Source organism: Eumetopias jubatus, unplaced genomic scaffold (assembly GCF_037043125.1).
Source record: "Eumetopias jubatus isolate StellerSeaLion01/CBP00866 unplaced genomic scaffold, mEumJub1_p1.0 scaffold_15, whole genome shotgun sequence".
Lineage (NCBI taxonomy): Eukaryota > Metazoa > Chordata > Mammalia > Carnivora > Otariidae > Eumetopias > Eumetopias jubatus.
The window spans coordinates 58229721-58256638 of record NW_028274821.1 but is presented as its reverse complement, the minus strand read 5'-3'; the positions used below and the strand labels follow the sequence as shown (position 1 = coordinate 58256638).

The following is a 26918-nucleotide window of genomic DNA, read 5'->3' as shown; positions in this document are numbered from 1 at the left end:
AGGCTCCCTGCTCAGTGTGCAGTCTGCTTGAGACTCTCTCCCTCTGCCCCTCCCCCCTGTGCTCTCTCATGTGTGCTCTCTCTTTCTCTAAAACAAATTAATCTTAAAAAAACAACAACTGAGGGGAGCCTGGGTGGCTCAGTCCGTTGAGCCGCTAACTCTTGGTTTTGGCTCAGGTCACGATCACAGGGTCCTAGGATTGAGCCCCATGATGGGCTCCTTGCTTATCGTGGAGTCTGCTTGTGATTCTCTGTCCCTCTCCCCCTGCCCCTCCCCCACTTGCTCTCTCTCAAATAAATAAATAAAATCTTAAAAAAAAAAACTGACACACAATCCTTCACTGTGGACCTTCCTCGTGATCAATTATTATTTCCAAGGCCACATTTTTTCTCAGAAAACTTTTCTGGTAAGTCTTTCAGATTTTTATTTTACTTTTTTTTTTTGGAGAGAGAGAGAGCGTGCACAAGTGGGGCAGGGGCAGAAGGAGAGGGGGAGAGAGAGAATGTTGTGGTTTTTTTTTATGTATAGGCATGTTCATAGCAGCTTTATTTACAATAGTAAAAAATGAAAATCTAGTGTTACATTCACACAATGGATTACTATTCAGCAATAACAAAAAAGAACACACTAACTAGAGAAAGAAAAACTAAAGTGAAAAAAATCAAAACAGTTATAATTTCTTATAGGTTAGACATTGACTGAAAAAGGATACAAGGGAACTTTCCGGGGTGTTGGAAATGTTCTATACTGTAATATCCTTTTGTCAAAAGTATACAGCTAAAAACTGTACACTTCAATGTATGTAAATATTACCAAAAATGATCATATATTAATGATGATGATGATGGTCATAGAATGAGGTGGTAGGGAATAAGTGAAAGTATAAATGATATAAAAATGGCAGAATATTGGGGTACCTGGGTGGTGCAGTTGGTTAAGCATCCCACTTCTGGTTTCATCTCAGGTCATGATCTCGGGGTCCTGGGATTGAGACCCCCCCATCGTGTGCTCAGCATGGGGTCTGCTTGGGATTCTCTCTCCCTCTCCCTCTGCCCTCCCACTGTCTCTCTCAAGAAATCTTAAGCAGGCTCTACACCCAGCACAGAGCCCAATATGGGGCTCAATCTCATAACCTTGAGATCATGACCTGAGCTGAAACCAAGTCAGATGCTTAACCAAGTGAGCCACCCAGGTGCCCCATCAAATTTTTTTTACTGTGATCCATAGCAAGAAATATAGCTGTATATACACAGTTATAAACATGTGTTTGTAGATCTAGACCTGAACCCAAAGTTTTGTGAAACAGTCCTACTTTTACTACATGTGACGTTCCCTGATATTTTCTATACTTTTTATCCTATTTCATTAAAACAGTCCTGATAGTGACTCTCTCAGATGATTTCATGACTTCCCAATGAGTCTGGACCTACAATTTGAGAAACACAGCCTTAGGATAATTTTACATTTTTGATTACAGAACTACCTTTTTTGTCTTGATTTAAAGATGGCTACCTCTAAAAGACAAGGACAACATTGTGGAGTATAAGGTAAGCCTTCCCCGTAACTTCTGTGGTGCAAGAACAGAATTCTCAAGCTTGTCTTAAGAGTCTATGTGGTTGGAAGGTCTAACAGAGATGGACAGCTACTAATATACCTTTGACTGAAAAAAAAAGTACTCTATATGAGAGGCTGATCCTTTTTGACCTGTGAATATATATAAAAGAATGTTTATTGGAGCACTGTTTTTAGTGATTTAAATGTGGAAATAGGGGTGCCTGGGTGGCTCAGTCAGTTAAGCATCTCCCTTCGGCTCAGGTCGTGATCCCAGGGTGCTGGGATCGAGCCCCACATCCTTCTCTCCTCCCTGCTCCTGCTCTCTCTCACTATCTCTGTCTCTCTAATAAATGAAAATTTTTTAAAATGTGGAAACAATCTCAACAGGAATACAAAGTCTAGAGCAATGATTCTTAAATGGTGAACTGAATGGATCCTGGGCAGGTGGGAGGTGTCTATAAGAAACTCCAAGAAGAGGGAGAGAAATGAGTGGATTGAAAAAGCATATTAATTAGAATATACATATTTATATTTGGAAGACAAATATTAAAACACATTACCCCGGGGCACCTGGGTGGCTCAGATGGTTAAGCATCTGCCTTCGGCTCGGGTCATGATCTCAGGGTCCTGGGATCGAGTCCCGCATCGGGCTCCCTGCTCCTTGGGAGCCTGCTTCTCCCTCTGCTTCTCTCTCTCTCTCTCTCTCTCCCTCTCTCTCTCCCTCTGCCTCTCATGAATAAATAAATAAAATCTTAAAAAAAAAAACACATTACCCCCCCCTTTTTTTTGTAACATAGACTACAAAACAGTGGAGGTTTACAGTATCTTCTTCCTTCTTGGGAAGACACAGAAGGTACCAGTTCTCTAAATAGTTTGGGGAAGCCCCCTCCCAGAAGTTGTATTAGAAGTTTTAGGGAGCAGTCATAAAATGTTTACATTTTAAAAGCTGAGAAACACTTGTTCAAAGACCTAGAATAAACATACTTGAAATTTTAACTTTTCAAGAATTATTCCTTGGAGGAAAATCAGTGGTAATCATTTAATTCTTACAGGCTTTTTCAGACAAACATAATAAGAGTTATTGAACAAAGCCCAGCCAATTGGGGAGTTACACTTTAAGTGAACTGACTCATTAATATTGTATCAGCAAATTAACTACAGGCACCTCCTAATACACTGTAGTCCTGCTACAACCATTATTCTCTATAAGGATAACAAGAATCACTATTAAGCTATCTCAGTTGTTAATCATGTCATTACAGTGGCTTTGGGAGACTGTCTTTAAAGGAATTTCAGTGAACTAAAGTGGACATCTACCAGTAAAAGAAATTAAAAAAAAACCCCACACAACACCCCTCCACATCTTCCTCCCAGAAAAACACCCAAATACCCCAACGCTTTCCAACCCTGACCAGACTCTAAGAGCACTTCTGTTCCTTTTACCTGAGATGGCTCCTTTCCTAGCCACATTTTCCCCTCTCTAAAGGCAGAAAATGTAAAATAAAAGAAAATAACAAAATCCAAACAAGATCTTGTCAATTTGAATTGATATGGCTTTGATTTTGAGAGTAAACTGTGAGGACACAAAAGAACTAGGCTTAATGAATGAGGCCAAAGTTTTTAATGGTTAATGGAGGAGAGGATCAAACCTTGGTCTCTTCAACAGATGGTGTTGGGAAGAGTGGACAGCTACATGCAAATGAATGAAACTGGACCACTTGTTTACACCATATGCAAAAATAAATTCAAAATAGATTAAAGACCTGAATGTGAGAACTGAAACCATAAAAACCCTATAAGAGAGCACAGGCAGTAATTTCTCTGATATCTGCCATAACATTTTTCTAGATACGCCTCCTGAGGCAAGGAAAACAAAAGCAAAAATAAACTGTTGGTTCTACATCAAAATAAAAAGTTTCTTCACAGCAAAGGAAACAACCAAAACTAAAAGATACCCTACCAAATAGGAGAAGATATTTGCAAACGACATACTCAGTAAAGGGCTAGTATCCAAAATATACAAAGAACTTATACAACTTAACACCCCCCCAAAAAATAATAATCTAATTTAAAAACAGGCAGAAGACATGAACACACATTTCTCCAAAGAAAACACATAGATGGCCAACAGACACATGAAAAGATGCTCAACATCATTCATCATCAAGGAAATGAAAATCAAAAACACAATAAGATATTACCTCACACCTGTCAGAACGGCTAAAATAAAAAACACAGAAACAACAAGTGTTGGCAAGGAATGAGAGTTTTAAAAGGCAACCCTCATGCACTGTTGGTTGGAATGCAAACTGGTACAGTCACTATAGAAAACAGTAGGGAGGGTGCCTGGGTGGCTCAGTTGGTTGAGCGACTGCCTTCGGCTCAGGTCATGATCCTGGAGTCCCTGGATCGAGTCCTGCATCGGGCTCCCTGCTCAGCAGGGAGTATGCTTCTCCCTCTGATCCTCCCCCCTCTCATGTGCTTTCTCTCTCTCTCAAATAAATAAATAAAATCTTAAAAAAAAAAGAAAACAGTAGGGAGATTTCTCAAAAAGATTAAAAATAGATCTACCCTATGAAATCACACTACTGGATTTTTACCCAAAGAATACAAAAACACTAATTCAAAAGGATACATGCACCCCTATGTTTACAGCTGCATTATTTGTAAGAGCCAAATTATGGAAGGACCTAACTGTCCATCAATTGATGAATGGATAAGAAAGATGTGGTGTATATATTGGTATATATATATATATATATATACCATATATGTACCATATACCATATATATACACATACACACACACACACAATGGAATATTATTCAGCCATAAAAAGAGTGAAATCTTGCCATTTGAAACAACATGGATGGATTTAGAGAATTTAATGCTAAGGAAAATAAGCCAGTCAGAGATAGACAAATACTACATGGTTTCACTCATATGTGGAATTTAAGAAACAAAACAAATGAACAAAGGAAAAGCAAAAGAGACAAACCAAAACACAGACTCTTAAGTATATAGAACAAACAGTTACCAGAGGGGAGGTGGGTGGGGGCATGGGTGAAATAGGTGGAGGGGATTAATACTACACTTACCTTTTTTAAAATTTTATTTTACTATGTTATGTTAGTCTTCATACAATACATCATTAGTTTTTGATGTAGTGATCCATGCTTCATTGTTTTCATATAACACCCAGTGCTCCATGCAGAACGTGCCCTCTTTAATACCCATCACCAGGCTAACCCATCCCCCCACCCCCTCCCCTCTAACACCCTCAGTTTGTTTCTCAGAGTCCATAGTCTCTCATGGTTTGTAAGAGTACATTTATCTTGATAAGCACTGAATAATATATGGAATTGTTGAATCACTATACTGTACACCTGAAATGAATATAACACTGTATGTTAACTACACTGGAATTAAAATTTAAAAAGTAAAATTTGAAAAAAAATTAAAATGGATAAAAAAGACACCTTGATTAAAAGTGAGTGTTCCCAAATATCCAAAATGTACACGTGGAATACTTGAGAAATTTAAAAAATCAGCTTGAATTTCCAGAGAAACAAGTGGTAGTGGTTAGTGACAGTTAAAAACAAATGTCTGGAGAGGCCTAGCTAATGTAATAAGACACAAAAAGGAAATGAAAGGTATACAGACTGGGAAGGAAGAAATCAAACTATCTTTGTTTACAGATAACATGAATGCGTATGTAGAAAATCCAAAAAATTGACAAAACTGTAATAAACAATTATAGCAAGGTTATGGATATAAGATTAATATACAAAAGTCCATTGCTTTCCTAGGTATATAAGGAAAACTACAAAATTCTAATGAACAATATTTTTAAAAACTAAATAGATATTTCACCTTTAAAGAAAAGGAAGACTCAACATTATCAAGACATCAGTTCTTCCCAGTTGATCTATAGATTCAATGCAATTCCAATCAAAATTCCAGCAAGTTATTTTATAGATATCAATAAACTGATTCTAGCATTAAGGAGGGCACTTGAGGGAATGAGTCCTAGGTGTTATATGTAACTGATGAATTACTAAATTCTACCTCAGAAACTAGTAATATACTATATGTTAATTAAATTGAGTTTAAATTTTTAAAAATATTCCCAAAAAAATCTGATTCTAAAGTTTATATAGTGAATTCAGTTTTGAAGAAGAAGAGCAAAATCAGAGAGACAAAAAGGTATAAAGGTATAGGACCATCTGGTTGTTTGAACTAGAGGAAATGAAAGCAGATGACAACCTGAATCTTTCCTTGGTACCGCTGCAGCCAAAAAGTCTGTCTAGATGTTTTTCTAAGGTACTAAGATATACATGGCAACTGGGTTGTGTGTTTATATGTGTATAAAATATGTATATTCTCTGCAGAGAATTTGCTCATTTTTAAGGGCAAAGTGGGAGGAGGGGTGCTGCTCTGCATCAGGAGAAGGGAGAGAGGGAATTGGAAGGCAGTTTAGGAACCTCTCTCCATAAAGCTAAATAACTGAGAAAGTAAATAACAGTGATCTCCTGAAAAGTGAGAGGGCTTCAATAGGCAAAAACAAAGCAAAAGAAACCTCTGAAAGGAAGGACAGGTGGAAGCAACCAAAGAGGGCTCAAAAGGTGGAAAAGAAAGCCCCAACTTTTCATTGAGATCAGAAGAGAGGTAAACGAATCTAGATGATTCTTGCTACCTTCCAGAAAGCATGTGTTTTATATATCTTTGTTGAATGAATGCTGCATCAATGACTGGGCAACAGAAAATGTTTGAGATCATGGTATCAGTACCTTTTCTTTTCTTCAAAATGGACCGGAGAGACTGATCAGACAAATTTTAAAAATTCAATTCTAGAAAATACACAGGTACCAACTCATCACATCAATTTGCTTCTCCAGAGGTAGAGCCTGAATGATGATTCAGGGCTAGCAGGGGTGAAAATAGGCAATTATATAGTAGCTACAAGTGATTTCTCTGGCCACAGGGGAGAGCTACAAAATTGTAGAATTTAGCCAGTTTCCATAACCACAATGATAAAAGAGAGACCAAAACACCAAAGTCAAAAGTTTGCTGCATATATGCTGTGTCCTGGGGCATTGTGACTGGCCCACAGGAGGGCAGCTGCCCCAAAGGCATGTATAGGAAGCTTCAAAATGCATCTCTTCTGTCCTGGGTTTGAGCTGGAGAAATTTAGCACAAGCAGCATCTGCACATAACAGTGAAAATTTTCAGAGTGGTTGATAATTGGCTTCTGGAAGCATGTGCCTGAATGATTGTGTGAGAGCCTCAGGGAAAGCCATATACCTAACATAGAAAGTGGAAAACCAACAGAACTAGGGTCTGTAAAAAAATGTAGAATGCACATAACAACACCCTGAACTCACTGCACATCTGGCTGTTATTAATAGTGATGAGACTCTAAACATAACCAAAAGAACAACAAGTCTCTACGCAACTAATGAATCGTTGAACACCACAACAAAAACTTATGATGTACTATATGCTGGCTAACTGAACATAATAAAAATAAATAAATAAATAAATAAATAAATAAATAAATAAATAAATAAATAAATTGTGAATTTATATGAAAAAAAAGTCTCTTTACCCCTCCATGAAACTCCTGCTTTTTGAGGAAATCCAAGTCTTAAGTGATTTGCCTGTTCTCCAGTCACTGGCTGTTGCTTTAGGAATGGAGTACATCACCACAGTGCTTTTGGAGCCTATTCTTAGCCAGAGTGATTTGGCATGCTATTTTTAGTTTCCATCTCTGTAGATTCAGTGTCACTCCACTTACCCTTGTTTATCCAGTACAGCAGCACTAGCTTCAGTCAGCCCAGAAAATATGGCCACCCTAAATTAACTGAGTTATTTTGGGGTTTCCAAGGACTGAAACTGAGTCTTCCTGGACTCAGCTCAAGAGAATGAGGCATCTGTGAGATCCTGCTGTTGCTTAATATTTACTGAAAGCCCCTAAAGCTCTAACATACATGGGGACAAAATTATGGCATGATCTTTAGCCTCTGGGGGCCTTGGGTGAATCTTCATGAAAAGCTACAGTGCTGGCTTTCCACAGAAGCAGAGCAATAGTTAAAGAATATCCCATATCAGTGACTGGCTGGTATGACTGCACTTAGCAGGCAGAACTTTCTAGCAAGATGGAGAGGCACTGCCTGTTCTCTGCTCTGGACTCAGTAAACACAGATTTTGTCCTATTTAATGTACTCATTACATCCTGTTTATCACCATTAACTTATTTTTTGATACTACAAACATTTGCAGAGTGCAACCTAGTATGTATCAAGCACACATCAGCCTCATAATAAATGTTGGTAAAATGAACAAATGGGACCTCACTCAGCCTGTAGAATGCAGTATGAGTATATGTGTGTAGGGTGCATAAGTGGAAGGCTTTTTGAGATGTTGCATAAGTTAATCTTGAAAGATAAGAGTTTCTGCAATGGATAAAGAATAGTCATTCCAGAAGGAAGTAAAAGCACACAGAAAGGCAGGCACTTAGATCTACAGAGACCCCTCCACTCTCCTGCATTGTGGCTCAGGTAGTATGAAACCAGACTGGGTGCTGGGTAGAAATAGGCAAGGAAACCTACTTTCACATAGAATTATCATTAGCTCAAAGAATTGATTGGAAATCGTATGGTTAAAGTAATAAGAAGGAAATATGTCCTTGGATTTCAGAAATTTAAAAATAAACTGACCTAGAGAACTCGATTTCCTGTGACTAGTGTGGTAGGCAGTCTCTCAGATGGCTCCTGTTGAGCCCTGTCTCCTGATATTCATGGCACTGTATAATCCCCTCCTGAGTACCATGCTTCTGGCCAAGAGATTATGGCAAAATTGAGGAGTATCATTTTCCATGATTAGGTGACGAAAGGTTATTACTTCCATCTTGCTAGCCAGCTCTCTTTATTGCCTTCTTAATGTGCACACTTTTATGAAGCTGTCATATTGGAGAGGCCTACCCACTGAGGTTGGCCTGTGGCAAACAACTAGTGAGGAACTAAAGCTCTCAGTCCAAAAGAGCCTAATGAACTGAATTCTGCCAACAACCACTGAGTGAGCTTAGAAGCAGATCCCCGTTTGAAACTTTGGATGAGACCGCAGATTCATGGCTGACACCTTGATTTTGACCTTATGAGAGACCATGAGGCAGAGGATACAACTAAGCTGTTTGGATTCCTGACGCATAGACAGCATGAGATAATAAATATGTGTTGGTGTAACTGACTAAGTTTTACAGTAATTTGTTATGCAGCAATAGTAATACAGACGGGAAGTGGGGAAACTCTGATAAGTTCCAGGGCTTTCAATGTATGTACTGCAGTACGGCAAAGGCCTTGGGATACAACATTCCTGTGCCTCACAAATTCTCTAGTGAAGTGTGTATTTAAATCCTTTTCTCTTTTTAAAATTGTGTTGTTTGGGGGAAAAAATGGGTTGCTTGCTTTCTTATTGTTGAGTCTTGAGAGTTCTTTATATATTCTGGGTATGAGTTCTTTTCCAGATAGATAACATGCAAACATTTTCTCCCACTATATGACTTGTATTCTATTAACAGTCTTTCAGAGGCAGAAGTTTTAAAATTTTGATGAAATACAATTTATCCCTTTTGTCTTGTATGGATCATACTTTCAGAATTACTATATCTGAGAAATTTTTGCCTAACTCGTGTTCATGGGTTTTCTTCTATGTTTTCTATAAATTTTATAGCTTTAAGCTTTACATTTGATCTGCAATCCATTTTGAATAAGTTTTTGTATATGGCATGAAGTAGGAATTGAAATTCATTTTCTTGGATATTGATAACCAATTATTCCAACACCATTTGTTGAAAAGACTTTCTCCTTTGTTGAAAATTAGCTGTCCATACATGAGTGGGTCTATATCTAAACTCTCTATTCTGTTCCATTGATCTATTTGTCTATATTTATACTAATACCACATTGTCCTAATTTCTGTTGCTTTATTATAAGTCTTGAAGTAATTTAGTATTAATCCTCAAACTTTACTCTTTTTTTTTTAAGGATTTTATTTATTTATTTGACGGAGAGAGACACAGCGAGAGAGGGAACACAAGCAGGGGGAGTGGGAGAGGGAGAAGCAGGCTTCCCGCGGAGCAGGGAGCCCGATGCAGGGCTCGATCCCAGGACCCCGGGATCATGACCTGAGCCAAAGGCAGACGCTTAACGACTGAGCCACCCAGGCGCCCCTCAAACTTTACTCTTTTGCAAAATTGTTTTGGCTATTGTGGGTCCTGTGTATTTCCAGAAGAATTTTTAAATGAGCATGTCAATTTCTCAAGCGTGGTGAGGTGACATCATAATAATATTGAGTCTTCTGATTGATGGACAGGTAGGTATAGCTCTCCATTTTTTAAGGTAGCCTTTAATTTCTCTCAGCAGTGTATTGCAGATGCAGTGCATTGGTCTTGCACATTTTTGCTAGAATTTTATCCGTATTTCATGTTTTTATGCTGTTTTCAATGGTATTTTTTTTATTTCAATGTCCAGTTGTTCATCACTAACATACAGAAGTACAATTGAATTTATATACCAGCTTTATTTATATCTTACAACCTTGCTAAATTCACTTACAGTTCTTTTATATTAGTCACTATACAGTACTTAATTAGATTTTGTTGTAGTGTTCCATGATTCATTGTTTGCATATAACACCCAGTGCTCATTGTAATACGTGCCCTCCTTAATACCCATCACTGGGCTAACCCAACCCCCCACCTCCTCCCTCTGAAACCTTCAGTTTGTTTCCTGGAGTCCATAGTCTCTCATGGTTCATCTCCCTCTCTGATTTCCCCCCTTTATTTTTCCCTTCCTTCTCCTAATGTCCTCCATGCTATTCCTTATGTTCCACACATAAGTGAAACCATATGATAATTGTCTTTCTCTGCTTGACTTATTTCACTTAGCATAATCCCCTCCAGTTCCATCCATGTCCATGCAAATGATGGGTATTCTTCAACCTTTCTGATGACTGAGTAATATTCCATTGTGTATATGGACCACATCTTCTTTATCCATTTGTCTGTTGAAGGGCATCTCAGCTCCTTCCACAGTTTGGCTATTGTGGACATTGCTGCTATGAACATTGGGGTGCATATGCCCCTTCTTTTCACTACATCTGTGTCCTTGGGGTAAATATCCAGTAGTGCATTGCTGGATCATAGGGTAGCTCTATTTTTAATGTTTTGAGGAACCTCCATACTGTTTTCCAGAGTGGCTGTACCAACTTGGATTCCCACCAACAGTGTAAAAGGGTTCCCCTTTCTCCACATCCTCTCCAACATTTGTTTCCTGCCTTGTTCATTTTTGCCATTCTAACTGGTGTAAGGTGGTATCTCAATGTGGTTTTGATTTGAATTTCCCTGATGGCTAATGATGTTGAACATTTTTTCATGTGTCTGTTAGCCATTCGTATGTCTTTGGAGAAGTGTCTGTTCATGTCTTCCGCCCATTTTTTGACTTGATTATTTGTTTTTTGCATGTTGAGTTTGAGAAGTTCTTTATAGATCTTGGATACCAGCCCTTTATCTGTAGTGTCATTTGTAAATATCTTCTCCCATTCCGTGGGTTGCCTCTTTGTTTTGTTGACTGTTTCCTTTGCTGTGCAGAAGCTTTTTATCTTGATGAAGTCCCAAAAGTTCATTTTCTCTTTTGTTTCCTTTGCCTTTGGAGACGTGTCTTGAAAGAAGTTGCTTTGGCCAATGTCAAAGAGGTTACTGCCTATGTTCTCCTCTAGGATTTTGATACAGTTTTTTTTTTTATTTTATTTATTTATTTGTCAGAGAGAGACAGAGAGCACAAGCAGGGGAGTGGCAGGCAGAGGGAGAAGTAGGCTCCGTGCTGAGCAAGGAGCCCGATGTGGGACTTGATCTCAGGACCCTGGGATCATGACCTGAGCCGAAGGCCGACGCCTAACGAAATGAGCCACCCAGGCGTCCCATTGATACAGTTCTAACGGCATTTTTTTTTTTGCAGATTCCACAGGATTTCTACATAAATGATCATGTCATCTGTGAATAAAGGCAATTTTCCTTCTTTATTTCCAACTGGATGCCTTTTATTTCTTTTCCTTGCCTCATAGCACTGGCTAGAACCTCTAGTACAATGCTGAATAGAAGGGGCACCTGGGTGGCTCAGTCGTTAAGCATCTGCCTTCAGCTCAGGTCATGATCCCAGGGTCCTGGGATTGAGCCCCATGTTGGGCTCCCTGCTCAGTGGAGATCCTGCTTCTCCCTCTCCCTCTATCCTTCCACCTGCTTGTGCTCTCCCTCTATCTCAAATAAATAAAATCTTAAAAAAAAAAACAACAATGCTGAATAGAAGTTCTAAGGATAGATATCCTTGTATTATTATTAATCTTAGCGAATAGGCATCTGGTCTTTCGTCATTAACTATGATCTTAGCTGTGGGGTTTTCACAGATGCCCTTTATCAGCTGGAAGAATTCTTTTCTTAGTCTGTTAATTTTAAAAATCAGGAATGCATCTTGTATTTTGTCACATGTCTTTTCTACATCTATTGACATGATCATATTGTGTTTTTTTTTTTTTTTTTTAGTTTGTTAATATGATGAATTACACCAATTGATTTTTGAAATGTTAAGCCAACTCTGCATTCCTGGGATAACCCCACTTGGTCATGATGTATTATCCTTTTTATATATTTTTTGTTTCAATTTGCTAAAATTTTGTTTTAAAGTTTTCTATCTATGCTTGTGAGGGATATTTGTCTGTACTTTTATTTCTTGTAATGTCTTTGTCTGGTTTTGTCATCAAGGTAGTGATGGTCTCATGGAACAAGTTGGTAAATATTCTCTCCTCTTCAATTTTACTCTAAAAGAGTTTGTGGAGAATTGGTATTATTTCTTTCATAAATATTTAGTAGAATTAACCAATGAAGGCACCTGGGCTGGAGATTTCTTTCTGGGAAGGTCTTTGACTAAAAATTCAATTTCCTTTATAGATACAGGACTATTAGGTTGTTTACTTCTTCTCAAGTGAGCCTTGGTAGTTTGCATTTTTCCAGAAATTTGTCATTTTCATCTAAGTTGTTGAGTTTATTGGCATAAAGTTGTTCATAATAGGCTCTTATTTCTTTTGTTATCTGTAAGATTGGTGGTGCTGTCCGTCCCTCATTCCTTATATTGGTAATTTCAATCCTCTATTTTTCCTGATCAGTCTGGCTAGAGTTTATCAATTTTATTAATTGTCTCAAAGCAGCAGCTTTTGGAATTATCAATTTTCTCTATTGTATTTCTATTTTCTATTTTATTTCTATTTTCTATTTTATAGATTTCTCATATTTATTATTTCCTTCCTTTTGCTTACTTTGAATTTTATTTGCTCTTTTTTTCTTGTTTCTAAGGTGGAACCTGAAATCTTGTTTTGTTTTGTTTTGTTTTTTTAAGATTTTATTTATTTATTTGACAGAGAGATAGAGAGAGCACAAGTAGGCAGAGTGGCAGGCAGAGGGAGAGGGAGAAGCAGGATTCTCGCTGAGCAGGGAGCCCGATGCGGGGCTCGATTCCAGGACCCAGGGATCATGACCTGAGCTGAAAGCAGATGCTTAACCGACTGAGCCACCCAGGCACCCCGGAACCTGAAATTGTTGATTTGAGTCTTTATGCATATAACTCGTTAGTACTATATATTTCTTTCTCCTGCACCCCACAAATTTTATTCTAATTTTCATTCAGAAATATTTTAAAATGCAGTTCAAAATACTTTTTAATTTCCCTTTTGATTTTTCCTTTTACTGATGAGTTATATAGAAATGTGTTGTTTTTTCAAATATTTGGTGCTTTTCCAGATGTATTTCTGTAATTTAATTTCTAATTTAATTCCATTGTGATCAGAGGACATACTTTGTATGACTTGAATTCTTTTAAATTTATTGAGATTTGCATTATGACAGAATATTTTCTATCTTGGTGTTTCATGTGCACTTAAAGAAAATTTATATTCTGCTGTTATTGGGTGAAATGTTCCTATAACTGACATTTATATTAATTGGTAGCAGTTTTCAAGCCTTTTATATTTTACTGACTTTTTTTTACTTATTCTATCATTTATTAAAATCTCTGAATATAATAGATTTATTTCTCCTCCAATCCTTTTTTCCTTTACTTATTTTGAAGCTATGTTATTGGGAGCATAAATGTTTAGGATTGTTATGTTCTCTTGATAAATTAACCCATTTAGCACTATGAAATGACTTTTATCTGTGCACCCTTTGTTGTAAAATCTTTGTCTAATATTAATATGGCCACTGCAGCTTTCTTTCTTTTTTTTAAAAGATTTTATTTATTTGACAGAGAGAGACACAGCGAGAGAGGGAACACAAGCAGGGGGAGTGGGAGAGGGAGAAGCAGACTTCCCACGGAGCAGGGAGCCCGATGCGGGGCTCAATCCCAGGACCCTGGGATCATGACCTGAGCTGAAGGCAGACGCTTAATGACTGAGCCACCCAGGCGCCCCTGCAGCTTTCTTTTTATTAGAGTTAGCATGGTTTATCTTTTTCTATCTTTTTAGCAGATTTGTCTTTATATTTGAAATTTGTTTCTTATAGACAGCATACAATTCAGTTTTGCTTTTGTAATCACACAACCTCTGCTTTTTTTATTGTAATTGTTATTATTGATATGGTTGGTTTTAAGCTTATCATCCTACTATTCACTTTCTGTGTCCTTTTTCCATTTTTCCTCTTTTCTTCTGCCTTCAAGTGTTTTCTGTGATTTCATTTGATCTCATTTGATTTTCTATAAATATTTTTGTTATTTTGGTGGTTATGTTAGGGTTTACAGTTTAACTATTAAACTTATTACCAACTACCTTCAAGTGATACTATGCCACTTCATGTATGAGAACTTTATAATAGTATATTTCTATTTCTCCATTCCATGCCTTTATGGTATTGTTGTCATATATTTTACTTATACATATATTTTTAAATGCACAATATATTGTTATTTCTGTTCAGTCACTTATCTTTAAAGAGATATCAATAATAGGAAAAATATATGTTTACATGTATTCTTACCATTTGTAGTTTTCTTCATTTCTTTTTATTTTTGTTTTTATTTTTATTTTTTTAAAGATTTTATTTATTTATTTGACAGAGAGAGACACAGTGAGAGAGGAAACACAAGCAGGGGGAGTGGGAGGAGAAGCAGGCTTCCCACAGAGCAGGTAGCCTGATGCGGGGCTCGATCCCAGGACCCTGGGATCATGACCTGAGCCGAAGGCAGACGCTTATCGACTGAGCCACCCAGGCGCCCCTATTTTTGTTTTTATTTTTAAAGATTTTATTTATTTATTTGAGAGAGTGAGCGAGCAAGAGAGAGAGAGCAAACACGAGCAAGGGAGGAGCAGAGGGAGAGGGAGAAGCAGACTCCCTGCTGAGCAGGGAGCCCAGCTCAATCCCAGGACCCCGGGATCATGATCTGAGCAGACGCTTAACCAACTGAACCACCCAGGCACCCCAAAATGTATTGTAATAATACAATATGTGGTCTTTTGTGACTGGCTTCTTCACTTAACATAATGTTTTCACAGTTCACCCATGTTGTAGCATATACCAATACTTTATTTGCTAAATAATATTTCATCTTATGGATATGGCATACTTAATTGTCCATTCAATTGATTGTTTCCTTTTCTTTGGCTATTATGAATTCCAATTCAATGACCAAACTTTTTCACATCGTACACCCTTATCACTTTTCTTAGCCAGTCTAGAGTCCATGGCCTAGCACTAAAAATGGTCTTTTTTAAAACACCTAAAGCCCCTTGCTTCTCTTTTCTGCCCATAATTCTTGCCTGGTAAAAGTCACACTCTGGCCAAACTAAATAATCTGTTTAGTTCACACAGCTATTGAGCCTTGCAGGAGAAAATCAATGCTGACTGGATTCATATTACATATGTTACCATAATTCTCAAATCTTCCCAAGCTAACCATTTCCCACCCTCACTTTCTTTATATCTATATTATCCTCTCCCCCTAACACTGAGGTGAGGAACAATTATAATTTCATATAGAAAATAAGTATAATTGGAAAAGAAATGTTCTCATTTTCTCAGTACAAATTCTACCAATATTCCTCCTTCTGTATTCACATAATATGCCTTTTCTCTAAGCTAAACTGCACCAAGTAGTCCTCCAACTTTCCATCAATTTCTTCCTATCTAGATCATTCTCATCAACACACTAACATGTGGTAGTACTATCAAATCTCCCTTCCCCCCTCCTCTTTCCCACTTTCTTCCTCCTTCCCTCCCTTCCCCCCTCCTTTCTCTCTCTCATGCACATCCTTTGATCCTATACTCTTTCTAGTTATCAAACAATTCTTTTGCCTTTCCTTCACAGCAAAGTTTTTTTAAGATTTTATTTATTTATTTGACACAGAGAGACACAGGGAGAGAGGGAACACAAGCAGGGGGAGTGGGAGAGGGAGAAGCAGGCTTCCCGTGGAGCAGGGAACCTGATGCAGGCCTCGATCCCAGGATCCTGGGATCATGACCTGAGCCGAAGGCAGATGCTTAACGACTGAGCCCCCAGGCACCCCACAGCAAAATTTTTTTAATGTCTATCTCTATTCATTTGCCCTACTTTTTCAGTTCCCATTGTTTGCTGAACCTCCTCTAACCAGGCTTTTTTCCCATGGCTCTACTGAAATGGACCTTGTCAAGGTCATAAATGACTCATATCTTTTGAGTGGTCATTTTCTATTTTATTCTTACTAGACCTTTCATTAGCACTTGACACAGTTGACTGTACCCCTAATCTTGAAATTTTTTTTTTAAAGTTGGCTCCACACCCATTGTGGAGCCCTATGTGAGGCTTGAACTCACAACCATAAGATAGAGATCTGAGCTGAGACCAAGAGTTGGACACTTAACTGACTGAGCCACCTAGGTGCCCCAAGGGATAGAAATTATTAAAAACAAAAACAAAAATCAACTAACAATTCTGAACCTGACAAAATACAATAAGTAAATGGAAATGTTCACTAGAGGAATTCAATGTTAGATTTGTGCAGGCAGAAGAAAGAATCAGCAGATGTATAGACAGGACATTTGAAATTAACAAGTCTGGGGAGGGTATGTACTATGGTGAGCACTGTGAATTGTGTAAGACTGTTGAATCACAGACCTGTACCTCTGAAACAAATAATACATTATATGTTAAAAAAAAAAAAAGAAGAAGAAGAAGATAGCAGGAAGGGAAGAATTAAGGGGAGGAAATCAGAGAGGGAGACAAACCATGAGAGACTATGGACTCTGAGAAACAAACTGAGGGTTCTAGCGGGGAGGGGCATGGGGGGATGGGTTAGCCTGGTGATGGGTATTAAAGAGGGCATGTACTGCATGGAGCACTGGGTGTTATACGCAAACAATGAACCATGGAACACTACATCAAAAACTAATGATGTAATGTATGGTGATTAACATAACATAATAAAAAAAATTAAAATGGGGGGTGCCTGGGTGGCTCAGATGGTTAAGCGTCTGCGTTCGACTCAGGTCATGATCCCAGGGTCATGGGATCGAGCCCCACATCGGGCTCCTGGCTCAGCAAGGAGCCTGCTTCTCCCTCTGCCTCTCTCCCTGCTCATGCTTTCTCTCTCTGTATCTCTGTGTCTCAAATGAATAAATAAAATCTTTAAAATAAAATAAAATAAAAAGGGGGGGAAAAGAAATTAACAAGTCTGAGGAGCAGAAAAAAAGAATGCTTTCCCCCTAAGATCAGTAACAAAGCAAAGATGTCTGCTCTCACCACTTCTATTCAACATTATACTGAATGTTCTAATCAGTGCAATAAGGTAAAAAAGAGAAATAAAATGCATTCAAATTGGAAAAGAAGATGAAAATGATCAGATATTATCATCATTTTGGAAAATACTAAAGAATTCACTAAAAAAAGCTATTACAACTAAAATGTGAATTTAACAAGATTGCAGGATATAAGATATTCAAACAAATTCTATTTCTACATACTAACAATAAAAATTAGAAAATAAAATTAAAAAGCAGTATCATAAAATGTGAAATAGGGGTAAATTCACAAAATATGTACAAAACATGTACAAAAAATATTTCTGAGAGAAATTAAATTAAATAAATGGAGAGATATACCATATCCATGGATCAAAAAAACTTAATATTGTTCAAGTGTCAATTCACTCACAGGAATTTTTCCTACAAATATACTCACATATGTGTACATAGATTTATAAATATATGAGGTTTGTGTCAGCATTATTCTTCAGAACAAAAGACTGTAAATAACTAAATATCCATTAATAAAGAATTAAGATGAGTTGTGTTATAGCCATAACAAGGAAGACATTACAGCCATTAATTTAATGGTATGTACAAGATATATGTGTATTATTAAATGAAATAAAAGGAAAAGCTGTCATACTATACTTCCATTTGTGAAGAAAAACATAATTCATTTGTTTTTGGCTATGCTGGACTAGTTTGGGAAGATACACAGAAATCTGATAGGAATAACTGGCTCAAGAGAGGAAAAATGGGAAATGAGAGACAAGGGTGAGCAGAGATATTTACTACATACCTTATTCTGCCCATTGAATGTTGTACTATGTATATGTATGCCTACTTTTTAAAACAGTTTCAGTAATTAAAATCAATTAAATGCACTGGCCCTCCATCAAGAGACCTCATCCCTGCTACTCTAATCTTCTGTCACAAGTCCTCTCCAATCCACCCATCTCCACCTCTGCTAGATAGACTGCATTTCTTACTGCCAAATGCACTCTATGGCCCATTGCTCTGTGTTCTGCATTTGTTCGTAAGTTTCTCTCCCACCTGGAATATGCTCCTTCCCCACAGCCTGCACTTTTAGACCCAACTCCTATGTCACTCTACCCAGGAGCCCTCTCTGACCACCCTGATCCCTCACTATGGTTTCTCTCCTCTAAAATGGGATATTTATAACCTAGACTTTGCAAATGAGTATGTAATTTTATTTGTTCTAGATTACTAGCTCCTGCTTTGTGTGAATTAGTCTTATCTTGGTAACCAGATAGTTAAGTGTCTTGAGAGCAGGAAGGCAACACAACTCAAACGACTTTGTACCCATGACACTATAACCAGTTTAGGGATGAGCACATACTGAGGGCTCACCATGCCAGCTGGGTGGAGGACTGGATGCTGGAGAAGAGACCAAAATAGCCTCTTCAGAGATTTTGAGCACAGGGATTTTTTTGGCCGCGAGACTGCTGTCACCAGGGTAAGACTCTCAAGGAAATTCAGAAGTTCAGTGTTGGAAAAATATGACAGTAACCACAGAGGTCAATTAGGTAACATAAATGTATAAATAAATGGGCAGAGAATAGATTAGAAATAAATTAGAAAACAACTGGATTGCTTAAAGGTTTCAAAAATCCAAGTTAAAAAAAAAAACAAAACCAAAAACCCTCCTTGAGGCAAACAGCTTATATCCAGAGTAGCTGAGTAGATCTAACCGTGATCACCAACTAGTTTATGACCTTAAGTCAGAAGTGGCCACTAACCCCTCTCTGGAGGTAGTCATATTCATGAGCAGACAGAATTCTATAACACGGTAAAAACTGCTCTAGAAAACCAACTTTTAAAGAGGTCAATAAATGAATCTCCGTACTCGATCTCCATGGAAGGCAGTGTTTATATCTCTTCCCACCTATCTGTAAGCTTGAGACCACACACACCAGGAGGCATTCCTTCCTGCTTCCCACAATGTCAGTTAAAGGTGTCACCTTGCCCTTTTCCTCCTATATAAGCCATGGTCCCCTCTATATACTTTTGATTCCCCATCACCCAATGCCTGTAATATCAAAGCTCTCCATTCTCAAGCCATAATCAGACTCTGCTCTCCCTAACTTCATGTGTGCTTCACAGATATATTTCTAGTACAGGTGAGGGAGTTAATGGAGATTCCTCTGTCCCAGCCACTCTTCCTCAAAAGGTGCCCTATGTCCCTAAACATTCAGTTTTCTGGGGACGGGTGACTAGATGTAAAGGAGAGAGCCAAGACATTAGGCTGGTGTAGAGTTTGCAGAGTAGAGACAAAGTGGAGGCATAGACACTGCCTATGAGTAGACACCTTTAGTCCCAGGCTCTGTAACCCTTACAGACAACTGGACACCTTCTTCTACAGACTAAATCACCATATAAGCTTTCCTAAAACAGATAAAAGTCTTTTACACTACGCCTGCCTTGCGAAACAGAAGGGCTTTGTGATGCAGTCTCGTGGCCTGGTTCCATCATCTATGAGGTGGAGATGACAAGGCATAGCACTGGGAGTCATTAGGCACCAGGACCCTGAATGCCTAGATATAGGGATGGTTGCTCTCCTCATGCCAATGCGGTTTAGACTATGTTGAGCCATACTGTTGTTCTGTGGGATTTCAAGTATCCCTTATATACCTATGGCTTCATCTTCATTATTCTTCTAATTATCTGGCAAGTAACAAGGAGTTACTGTGGATTAAGGTTGGAACCTAAAAGGATCTGCTGCCAGGTAGGGAAACATGAGACCATGACTGAACTAATTAAGCCTCAGATAAGAAGCTTTTAAGATCTCAGAGTCTCTTCTTTTACCACCACTCCCCAATTTTTATACCATGCATTCAGTAACTTTTATATGGTACTTCTCAGAGACTAGTAATAATTCCTTTCCAGGCCACCCTACAGTGTATTCTAGTTGAAAAATAATCTCAATCTGGTTTGGGTTGGGGCCTAGGTGAAATGGAATCTACATCCTGGATCTCAGAATACCTCCCAGTAAGCAGGATTTTTCTGGTTGGTGGTTTCTATAGGCATTTGTTAACAGAATCCTTTGGCTATTACACCTACACACCCTTTAATCTATTCTACTCTTTCTCTTGCTTCATCATAAACCTCATGCATAACTTTTCCTGGGAAATAAATGAGAGGTATTGAGTATGGAAGAGCCTTGAAATAAATAAAAAACAAGCAGAGAAGGGAAATGTTGAGGTGAAAAGAAACGGGTATGGAAAGGAAAATTAAGAAAGTAAATAAAATATAGACAGACACATAGAAAGGGATTGGGAAATGTGTATTAGCTTTGTCATGTTTTAATCATGAAAAGAAATGGTATCCCAGCTTCATACTCTAACATTTTGTCTTTAAGCGTCACAGAAAAGTCAGGATAAGAGATGCAGCAACAAGAGGTAAGGTCTGTCTCTGTTCTGACTCCCCTCACTATGGACAAGATTCCCCTGACTCCTACTCCTACTCCAACAAGTAGCCTGGTGCTCTAACCACTGAAGGCTCCAATTACCCCAGTTGACAAATTCTCCCAGAAGACTTTCTTGGGTGGGAAATCAGGGCCTAGGAATGTTCCAAAATTCTCTACCTTACCCTGCCCCTGGGAATGAAGAATGAGGAAGTAGGACGGAAGCCTTTAGCTGTGTCATTTACTAGCTTTACGACCCTGTGGAAGTCGCTTCATCTCTCAGTCTGTGATCCATGAAATGGGCATATCATGAGCCTGCCTCACTCACGGTGTGGTTGTGATGATCAAATGAAATTAGGTCCAGGACAACATGTTGCAGCAGGTTAAGTTGTACACAGACGTGCCTTAGAGCATTGACTGTTGGGGTTTTCAGCCTCTTCTTACTCAAAGGCCTGCGGCTTGCTATAGGATGTCCCTGCATCCTCTCATTCCTTGTAACACTGTCCTGGTTTTTCAGCTAGGAGGTTTTGCCAGGAAGAAGCTGAGAAGCCGTGGGAGCTGCTCTCTATCATGAAAAGGTGATCACTTGCTCTTTGCAGTCTCCAAACCTCCGGCCTGGCCTGTGATGATTTCTCTGCTTGGCCTGGAGCAGGGAGGAGAAAGGGGATAATGTCTGGGAGGGAGTCAGACACAGTGGATGCTGAGGACTGGTTGCGAGGGTTGTCAGGGCAGAGGGGGATCAGGTGTCTCAGGAAGGAGGAGTCTTCCAGTTCTGCTCTGGGCTAGGTTCAAAGTGGTCCTGAAATTCAGGATTTTGCTATGTAATTCATTGACGACTCTACATGAGTTTGTACTCAGCCACAGATAAGTTATCCAGTCAAGAGAATAGATAAATGCATGCATAAATAAATCACCATGTCATATTCCCTTTATAGTTAACAACTATTCAAGGGCAGACCCGTGGAACCTGCTGATATTACCTCCATGGTTTTTTTCTTCAGAGAGGCCAATTCCTGAGACAGACCTCAGAAAGGATCATGTCATCTTATCCTCTTCTTAAAATCTCTAAAGAATGGGACTGGCCTTTAAGAGATGCTATGTGCAGGAGCTAGGACACTCCATAGTCCCCAGAATGCAGAGTTCCCACAAAGACCTCATTTTCCACAGTTTAGGAATACTGAATGCCAGGCTGTGGCCTTCTTTAGTTAGTTAGTTAGTTAGTTAGTTAGTTAGTTAGTTAGTTAGTTAGTTATAAAGATTTTATTTATATATTTAATTGACAGAGAGAGAGAGAGAGACAGGGAGAGAGGGAACACAAGCAGGGGGAGTGGGAGAGAGAGAAGCAGGGAGCCCGATGCGGGGCTTGATTCCAGGACCATGGGACCATGACCCCAGATGAAGGCAGTCACCCAACCGAGTCACCCAGGCACCCCTGGGTTGTGGCCTTCTTAATCCCAGATGAGATAGACTCCAGATTCTTCCTGGGAATGTTCCTGGTGATGCCCCGTCAGCTAACCATTGGCTCCCTGCCTCTGCCTGGTTTCCTTCTCCTGGTTCAGCTTCTCAACATAGATCAACAAACAATACACCCCACCTTTTAGTCTCTCACGGCCCTGCACTCCCATGGGTTGTCTGAGACCTTGCCCAACAAGCTCCAGACCCTCAGCCCAGCCCAGCCCAACATAATTTGCCAATGGCATTTTCCTAGGAGGCAAAGGAGATGGGTAAACACCATGAGGGTACAGGCCCCAAGGCTTCCAGGACTAGGGGAGGGTGGACCAAATCTCCAGGCCACACATATTTAAAGAGGCAGGTGTTGGGGTGCCTGGGTCGCTCAGTTGGTTAAGCATCCTACTCTTTATCTCAGCTCAGGTCTTGATCTAAGGGTTGTGAGTTCAAGCCCCGCACTGGGCTCCATGCTAGGTGTGGAGCCTACTTAAAAAGGCAAAACAAAAGAAAAAAGTAGGTGTCATTCCATCAGTAACTGTTGCCATCCTCCCTTCCCAGCCAGGACTGGCTTCCTAAGGAGGGAAGTGTGAGGCAGCTCCTGTGTGCAGATCCTACCTGCCCCATCTGCAATGCCATGGCTCTGGAGATTCAGCAGTTGCTGGTGGGTGAGAACACCCTGATCTCTCCCCCTTCATCGGGGCCATTGCAGGGCTCCTCTTGCCTAGAGATTTTGTCCATGTCTACTGTGTCTTTCAACCAGAGTCTGCAGCAACATTCCCTATACTCCAAAGCACTTGCACTTCGATCTGCACCCCCCCCAGTGTTGCAATTAGTGGATCAGAAATCCTTAACACAGTCAGCTGTCCAGTCAGCTGGTACAGTCAGGATCCATGATTGCTGGGCTGAACACCTCCAGCTGGGGCAGGGATTTCAAATGCCAGAGGTGCCCAGGGGCCCAGAGACTTTGTGTTGTTCAAGACTTGAGGAGCCTAGGGTTCCAGTGAACCAGCAGGAGATGATGCAGAGCAGCCCCACCCTTGTCTGTGGAAACCAAGGGCAACAGCCCTTGAATTCCCAGGTCTCTATGCAGACCCTGAACCGAGAAATCACTACCCTGACACACCCTATGGCCTTGCATATGGTTACTGTCCTCCCTGCCCACCTGCCATTCCTCAGTCCTGAAGTCCTAAGGCTTCTTGAGGTACATGTGAAAAAATGGATGCATTTCCAGAGGTGGGGGCTACCCAAACGTGTGGTGGAGTCCCTGAGGCAGCTTATGCCAAATCCGCCGTTGTTTTACCAACCTGTAAATAACCAACCAGTTTCTTTCATCCAGAAGAATACTTCTAAGTTCTCTATTGAAAAATTCGGAACCTATTCCTACCAGACCTGGGGTTCATGTATGGCCAGCCAGCCTACCCAGGCCTTCTGGGTTTCTGAATGGTCCATTATGGATCCAGAACAAAGACACCACCACCAGCAAATCCCAAACCATATGGCTCTGGCCTTGACCTCTCCAGCCCTTAAAGACTCAAGTGGCCTCTATGCACTTCCTGGGTACCAGGATCATGACTCAGTGGACCATCTGCAGCAGAAATACAGCCAGCTATTCTGTGGACTCCCTTCTCTGCACAGTGAGTCCCTGGTTAACACCTTCCTGGGCTCTCAAAGTTACTCCACAAATGGGAGAATGTCCAAGCATCCCTTGAAGGATTCTTTTCTCTTCAAGGAACTCTCCATTCTCCCTCTGCTACCTAAAACTCCACCCCAGTCTGCCACACCCTCTTCCCCACCTTCCCCAAATTGGGTCATTCCATCTGACTACCCACAACCTCAAATCAGTGTCCCATTTCTGACTCTGGCCGAGTGTGATGCCCTGGAGTGGCACCTGCTGCAGAGGCAGCTCCAGCTTCAGTGGGGCTTGCCAGCTGTTTTCCAGAGACCTCAGCACACCCAGAACCCCAAGCAGTATAGACCCTGTGGCAAAGCCCAGTCTCCTGAGACAGTGAAAACTTCCTGGCCAATGAGACCCATCACAGTCCTCACTAGGGAACTAGTCTTCTTCCCGGAGCATGCCCGGAGGCTGCTAGAATTCCACCTCCAGCGGCAGTTGATTCACCACCGCTGGGGCCTGCCCCAAAAGATCCAGGAGTCCATCCAATTGCTCCTGCCCCCCACTGATCAGTCAACTCTGTCCTGGAGCAGCACAGCCCTAGCCAACGTGCATCCCCAACCTACAGCCCTAGAGGCCACTGGGGCCAGTGACCCATTCTCACCCATCACAGACCCAGGGCCAGTCTCCATGCCACACTTGTTTGACCAGGCCAAGGCAATATTGCAGGGCCACATCAACTTCAAATGTGGGCAGATTCACCAGGGCAAGGTCCCTGCTCGTGTCTATAGCTCTTGGCAGTGCATAATTCCTGGGGACCTGCAAGTGGCTCCCTTCACCTGCATCCCAGAAAGCAAGCCCTTGGAGCTACAGGCAGCAACTGACCCTGCCCTAAAACAAAAAGCTGTGCCCTGGATACCAATGGCCCTTGATCAACAGCAACAAGCCTCACCAGATGCTGTCACTGAACACACTAAGCTGTCCCAAGTCCTGTCCGAGGGAGCCATTGAGAAACTGGAGACAACTTTGCGGCACAAGTACCTGGCCTTCTTGTCAGGGCTGCCTGCTCTTTATTATGTGGCTCTCTCTAGGGCCATGGCACCGGCAATCTCTACCCAAGCTGTAATCGCAGGAATGGTGCCTGGGCCTGGTGAATTCCCAAGTGAACCTCTGACTCAGATGATCTCATCTGAAGAGCGGTGTCTGAGTCCTGGGCCATGCTTTCAAGATGCCAACGAGACTTGTGCAGACATTGAAGATGAGCTCCAGGTTGAAGAGCAGGTGGAAGAAATGATCAAGACGGTGCCTCTAGAAAGCCAGGCAGAGGCCTCTGGGCCCTACACACTCAAGAAACCCATTTTAGCCAAACTAAATTTCCATCTAAGAAAGAAGATCCTAGAGATACAACTGGGAATTCCCATAAAGGCAAGGTTGTCCAGAGAACAAACTGTAGCAACCCCAGACAACACATCCACACAGGAGTCTCTAGGGAGTCTAAACAACCAAGGAAAAACATGGCTCCAGGATCTCCCCATCCCACCAGACACTCCTCATGTCCCAGATCCAGAATGGCTCCACCTTAAAGAACAGCTGGCCCTTGAGTTAAAGGCAGTGCAGCAGAACCAGAAGCAACCTAGTTCAAGACCAATACCTCATGGTTCTGCCCACTGGACCTCACAACCCAGTGGGGACATGACAGAGGCCCAGGTGCTTTGTGTTCACTTGGAGGCCAATGTGAACAGCCCCAGCCTGGAGGAGCCCTGGAGCCCTGAGCCCCAAAGCCCTGGCCACAGCAAGGACTCAGCCCAAGTCCCCATGCTGTCAGAAAAGAGAGAGGACCCAGGGAAACCCAAATTGGCAGGGGACCACGGAGAAGGGGATGCAGGGTTTGCACACTCCTCTACAAGAGACATAAGCCTCCCTGATGAAGCCCAGAGGCCAAAAGGGATACTTCTGAACAGGACGCCCCATAGCCCCTGGCGACGGAGCCATAGCTTTCCTCTTGATGCTCCCTGTGAGCACAGTACCCGGCATCACCCTCAGATGAAGCTCCCAGAGCCACCTCCAGGAATCCCTGGGGTGAAGGTATCTGAGAAGAATGACCTGCACAGCAGTCAAACCAAGCTTAATGTCATCCTCAAACCAGCAAGGATTCCTAAGAACGCCCTACCTGTGGTGCCCCAGGCATCACAGGGCCAGCTTTTCCTGGGCCAACTCATTCACAGTAAGCCTTTGCAGGGCCAAACTCTGAAAGGTCAGGTTTTGCAGGGACAGGTGATGCCAGTCCATACCCACAAGAGGCCCAGCCTTCCAGAATCAGGCTTGAGAAGTAAGATGAAATCCTTTCTGCACTGTTTTAACTCCAAGGCAAAAGGCAAAGTGCATGAGGAATCCATGTTCTCTATAGCTGGGAAAGTGGCCAACACCAGAAAAGAAAATGTAGAAAAGGGCCTGGCTCCAGCCAAAAGTCCCATGGGGCGAACCAAGACAGAGAGGATAAGAGGGGACTCCAAGGCCCGATCTTCCCCCACTGAGAAGCACGTGGGCCTGGCCTTCTTGGATGGTCCCCATTCCCCAGACAGTAAGCTCCGGCACTGCTCCCGCTCTCACCGACTCCATTCTGCCTCAGTCCTGGGCCACCCCCGCCACTGCCCTCGGCACTGTCCTCAAGCGGCTTGTGCCACCCAACCAAGGAATGTACCCTGGATCTCACCTCTCACCTCAGAGGGAAACGGTCTGCTCAAGAAGACCCAACACAGTCAAAAGACTTGGTAGTCTCCCCCAACATCTGTGTCCCTTGAAGAGGACTGCTACTGTCATTTTCATTAGTGTGCAGGTGGGGCAGAGTGCCCCCCAAAATACACTCTCTGTCTCTAAGCAAAGCACTGTCTCCTCCTTCTCTCCACTGTGGTGTGTTAAGGGAAGGTACGAGGGGAGGCTAAAATGTCCTTCCCATCTAGAGAAGGAGCTTTAACCCACACTTAAGCTGGGTCAGCATTCCACACAACTCCTCCCAGCCCACCCTGGACTGTGGATAAAGGGGCTTGAGCAGAGAAGG

General features: G+C 41.1%; 1 protein-coding gene across 1 annotated transcript; it reads left to right on the top strand.

The window, feature by feature from the left end:
- The first annotated feature begins 19977 nt into the window (after positions 1 to 19977).
- On the top strand, positions 19978 to 26635 carry SPATA31F1 (SPATA31 subfamily F member 1). Its single transcript, XM_088018810.1, has 5 exons — positions 19978 to 20121; positions 20755 to 20794; positions 21317 to 21377; positions 22807 to 22909; positions 23009 to 26635. The coding sequence occupies exons 1-5, from the start codon at positions 19978 to 19980 to the stop codon at positions 26633 to 26635; spliced, it is 3975 nt and encodes a 1324-aa protein (XP_087874936.1).
- The last annotated feature ends 283 nt before the right edge of the window (positions 26636 to 26918 follow it).

Bases quoted from the DNA above. Each gene is read 5' to 3' on its own strand.
- SPATA31F1 (XM_088018810.1), top strand. From the start codon at position 19,978: ATGTTGAGCCATACTGTTGTTCTGTGGGATTTCAAGTATCCCTTATAT. The intron at 21,378-22,806 runs GTGATCACTTGC...CTCCCTTCCCAG, and splicing joins CTGCTCTCTATCATGAAAAG to CCAGGACTGGCTTCCTAAGG. The intron at 22,910-23,008 runs GTGGGTGAGAAC...TCTTTCAACCAG, and splicing joins TGGAGATTCAGCAGTTGCTG to AGTCTGCAGCAACATTCCCT.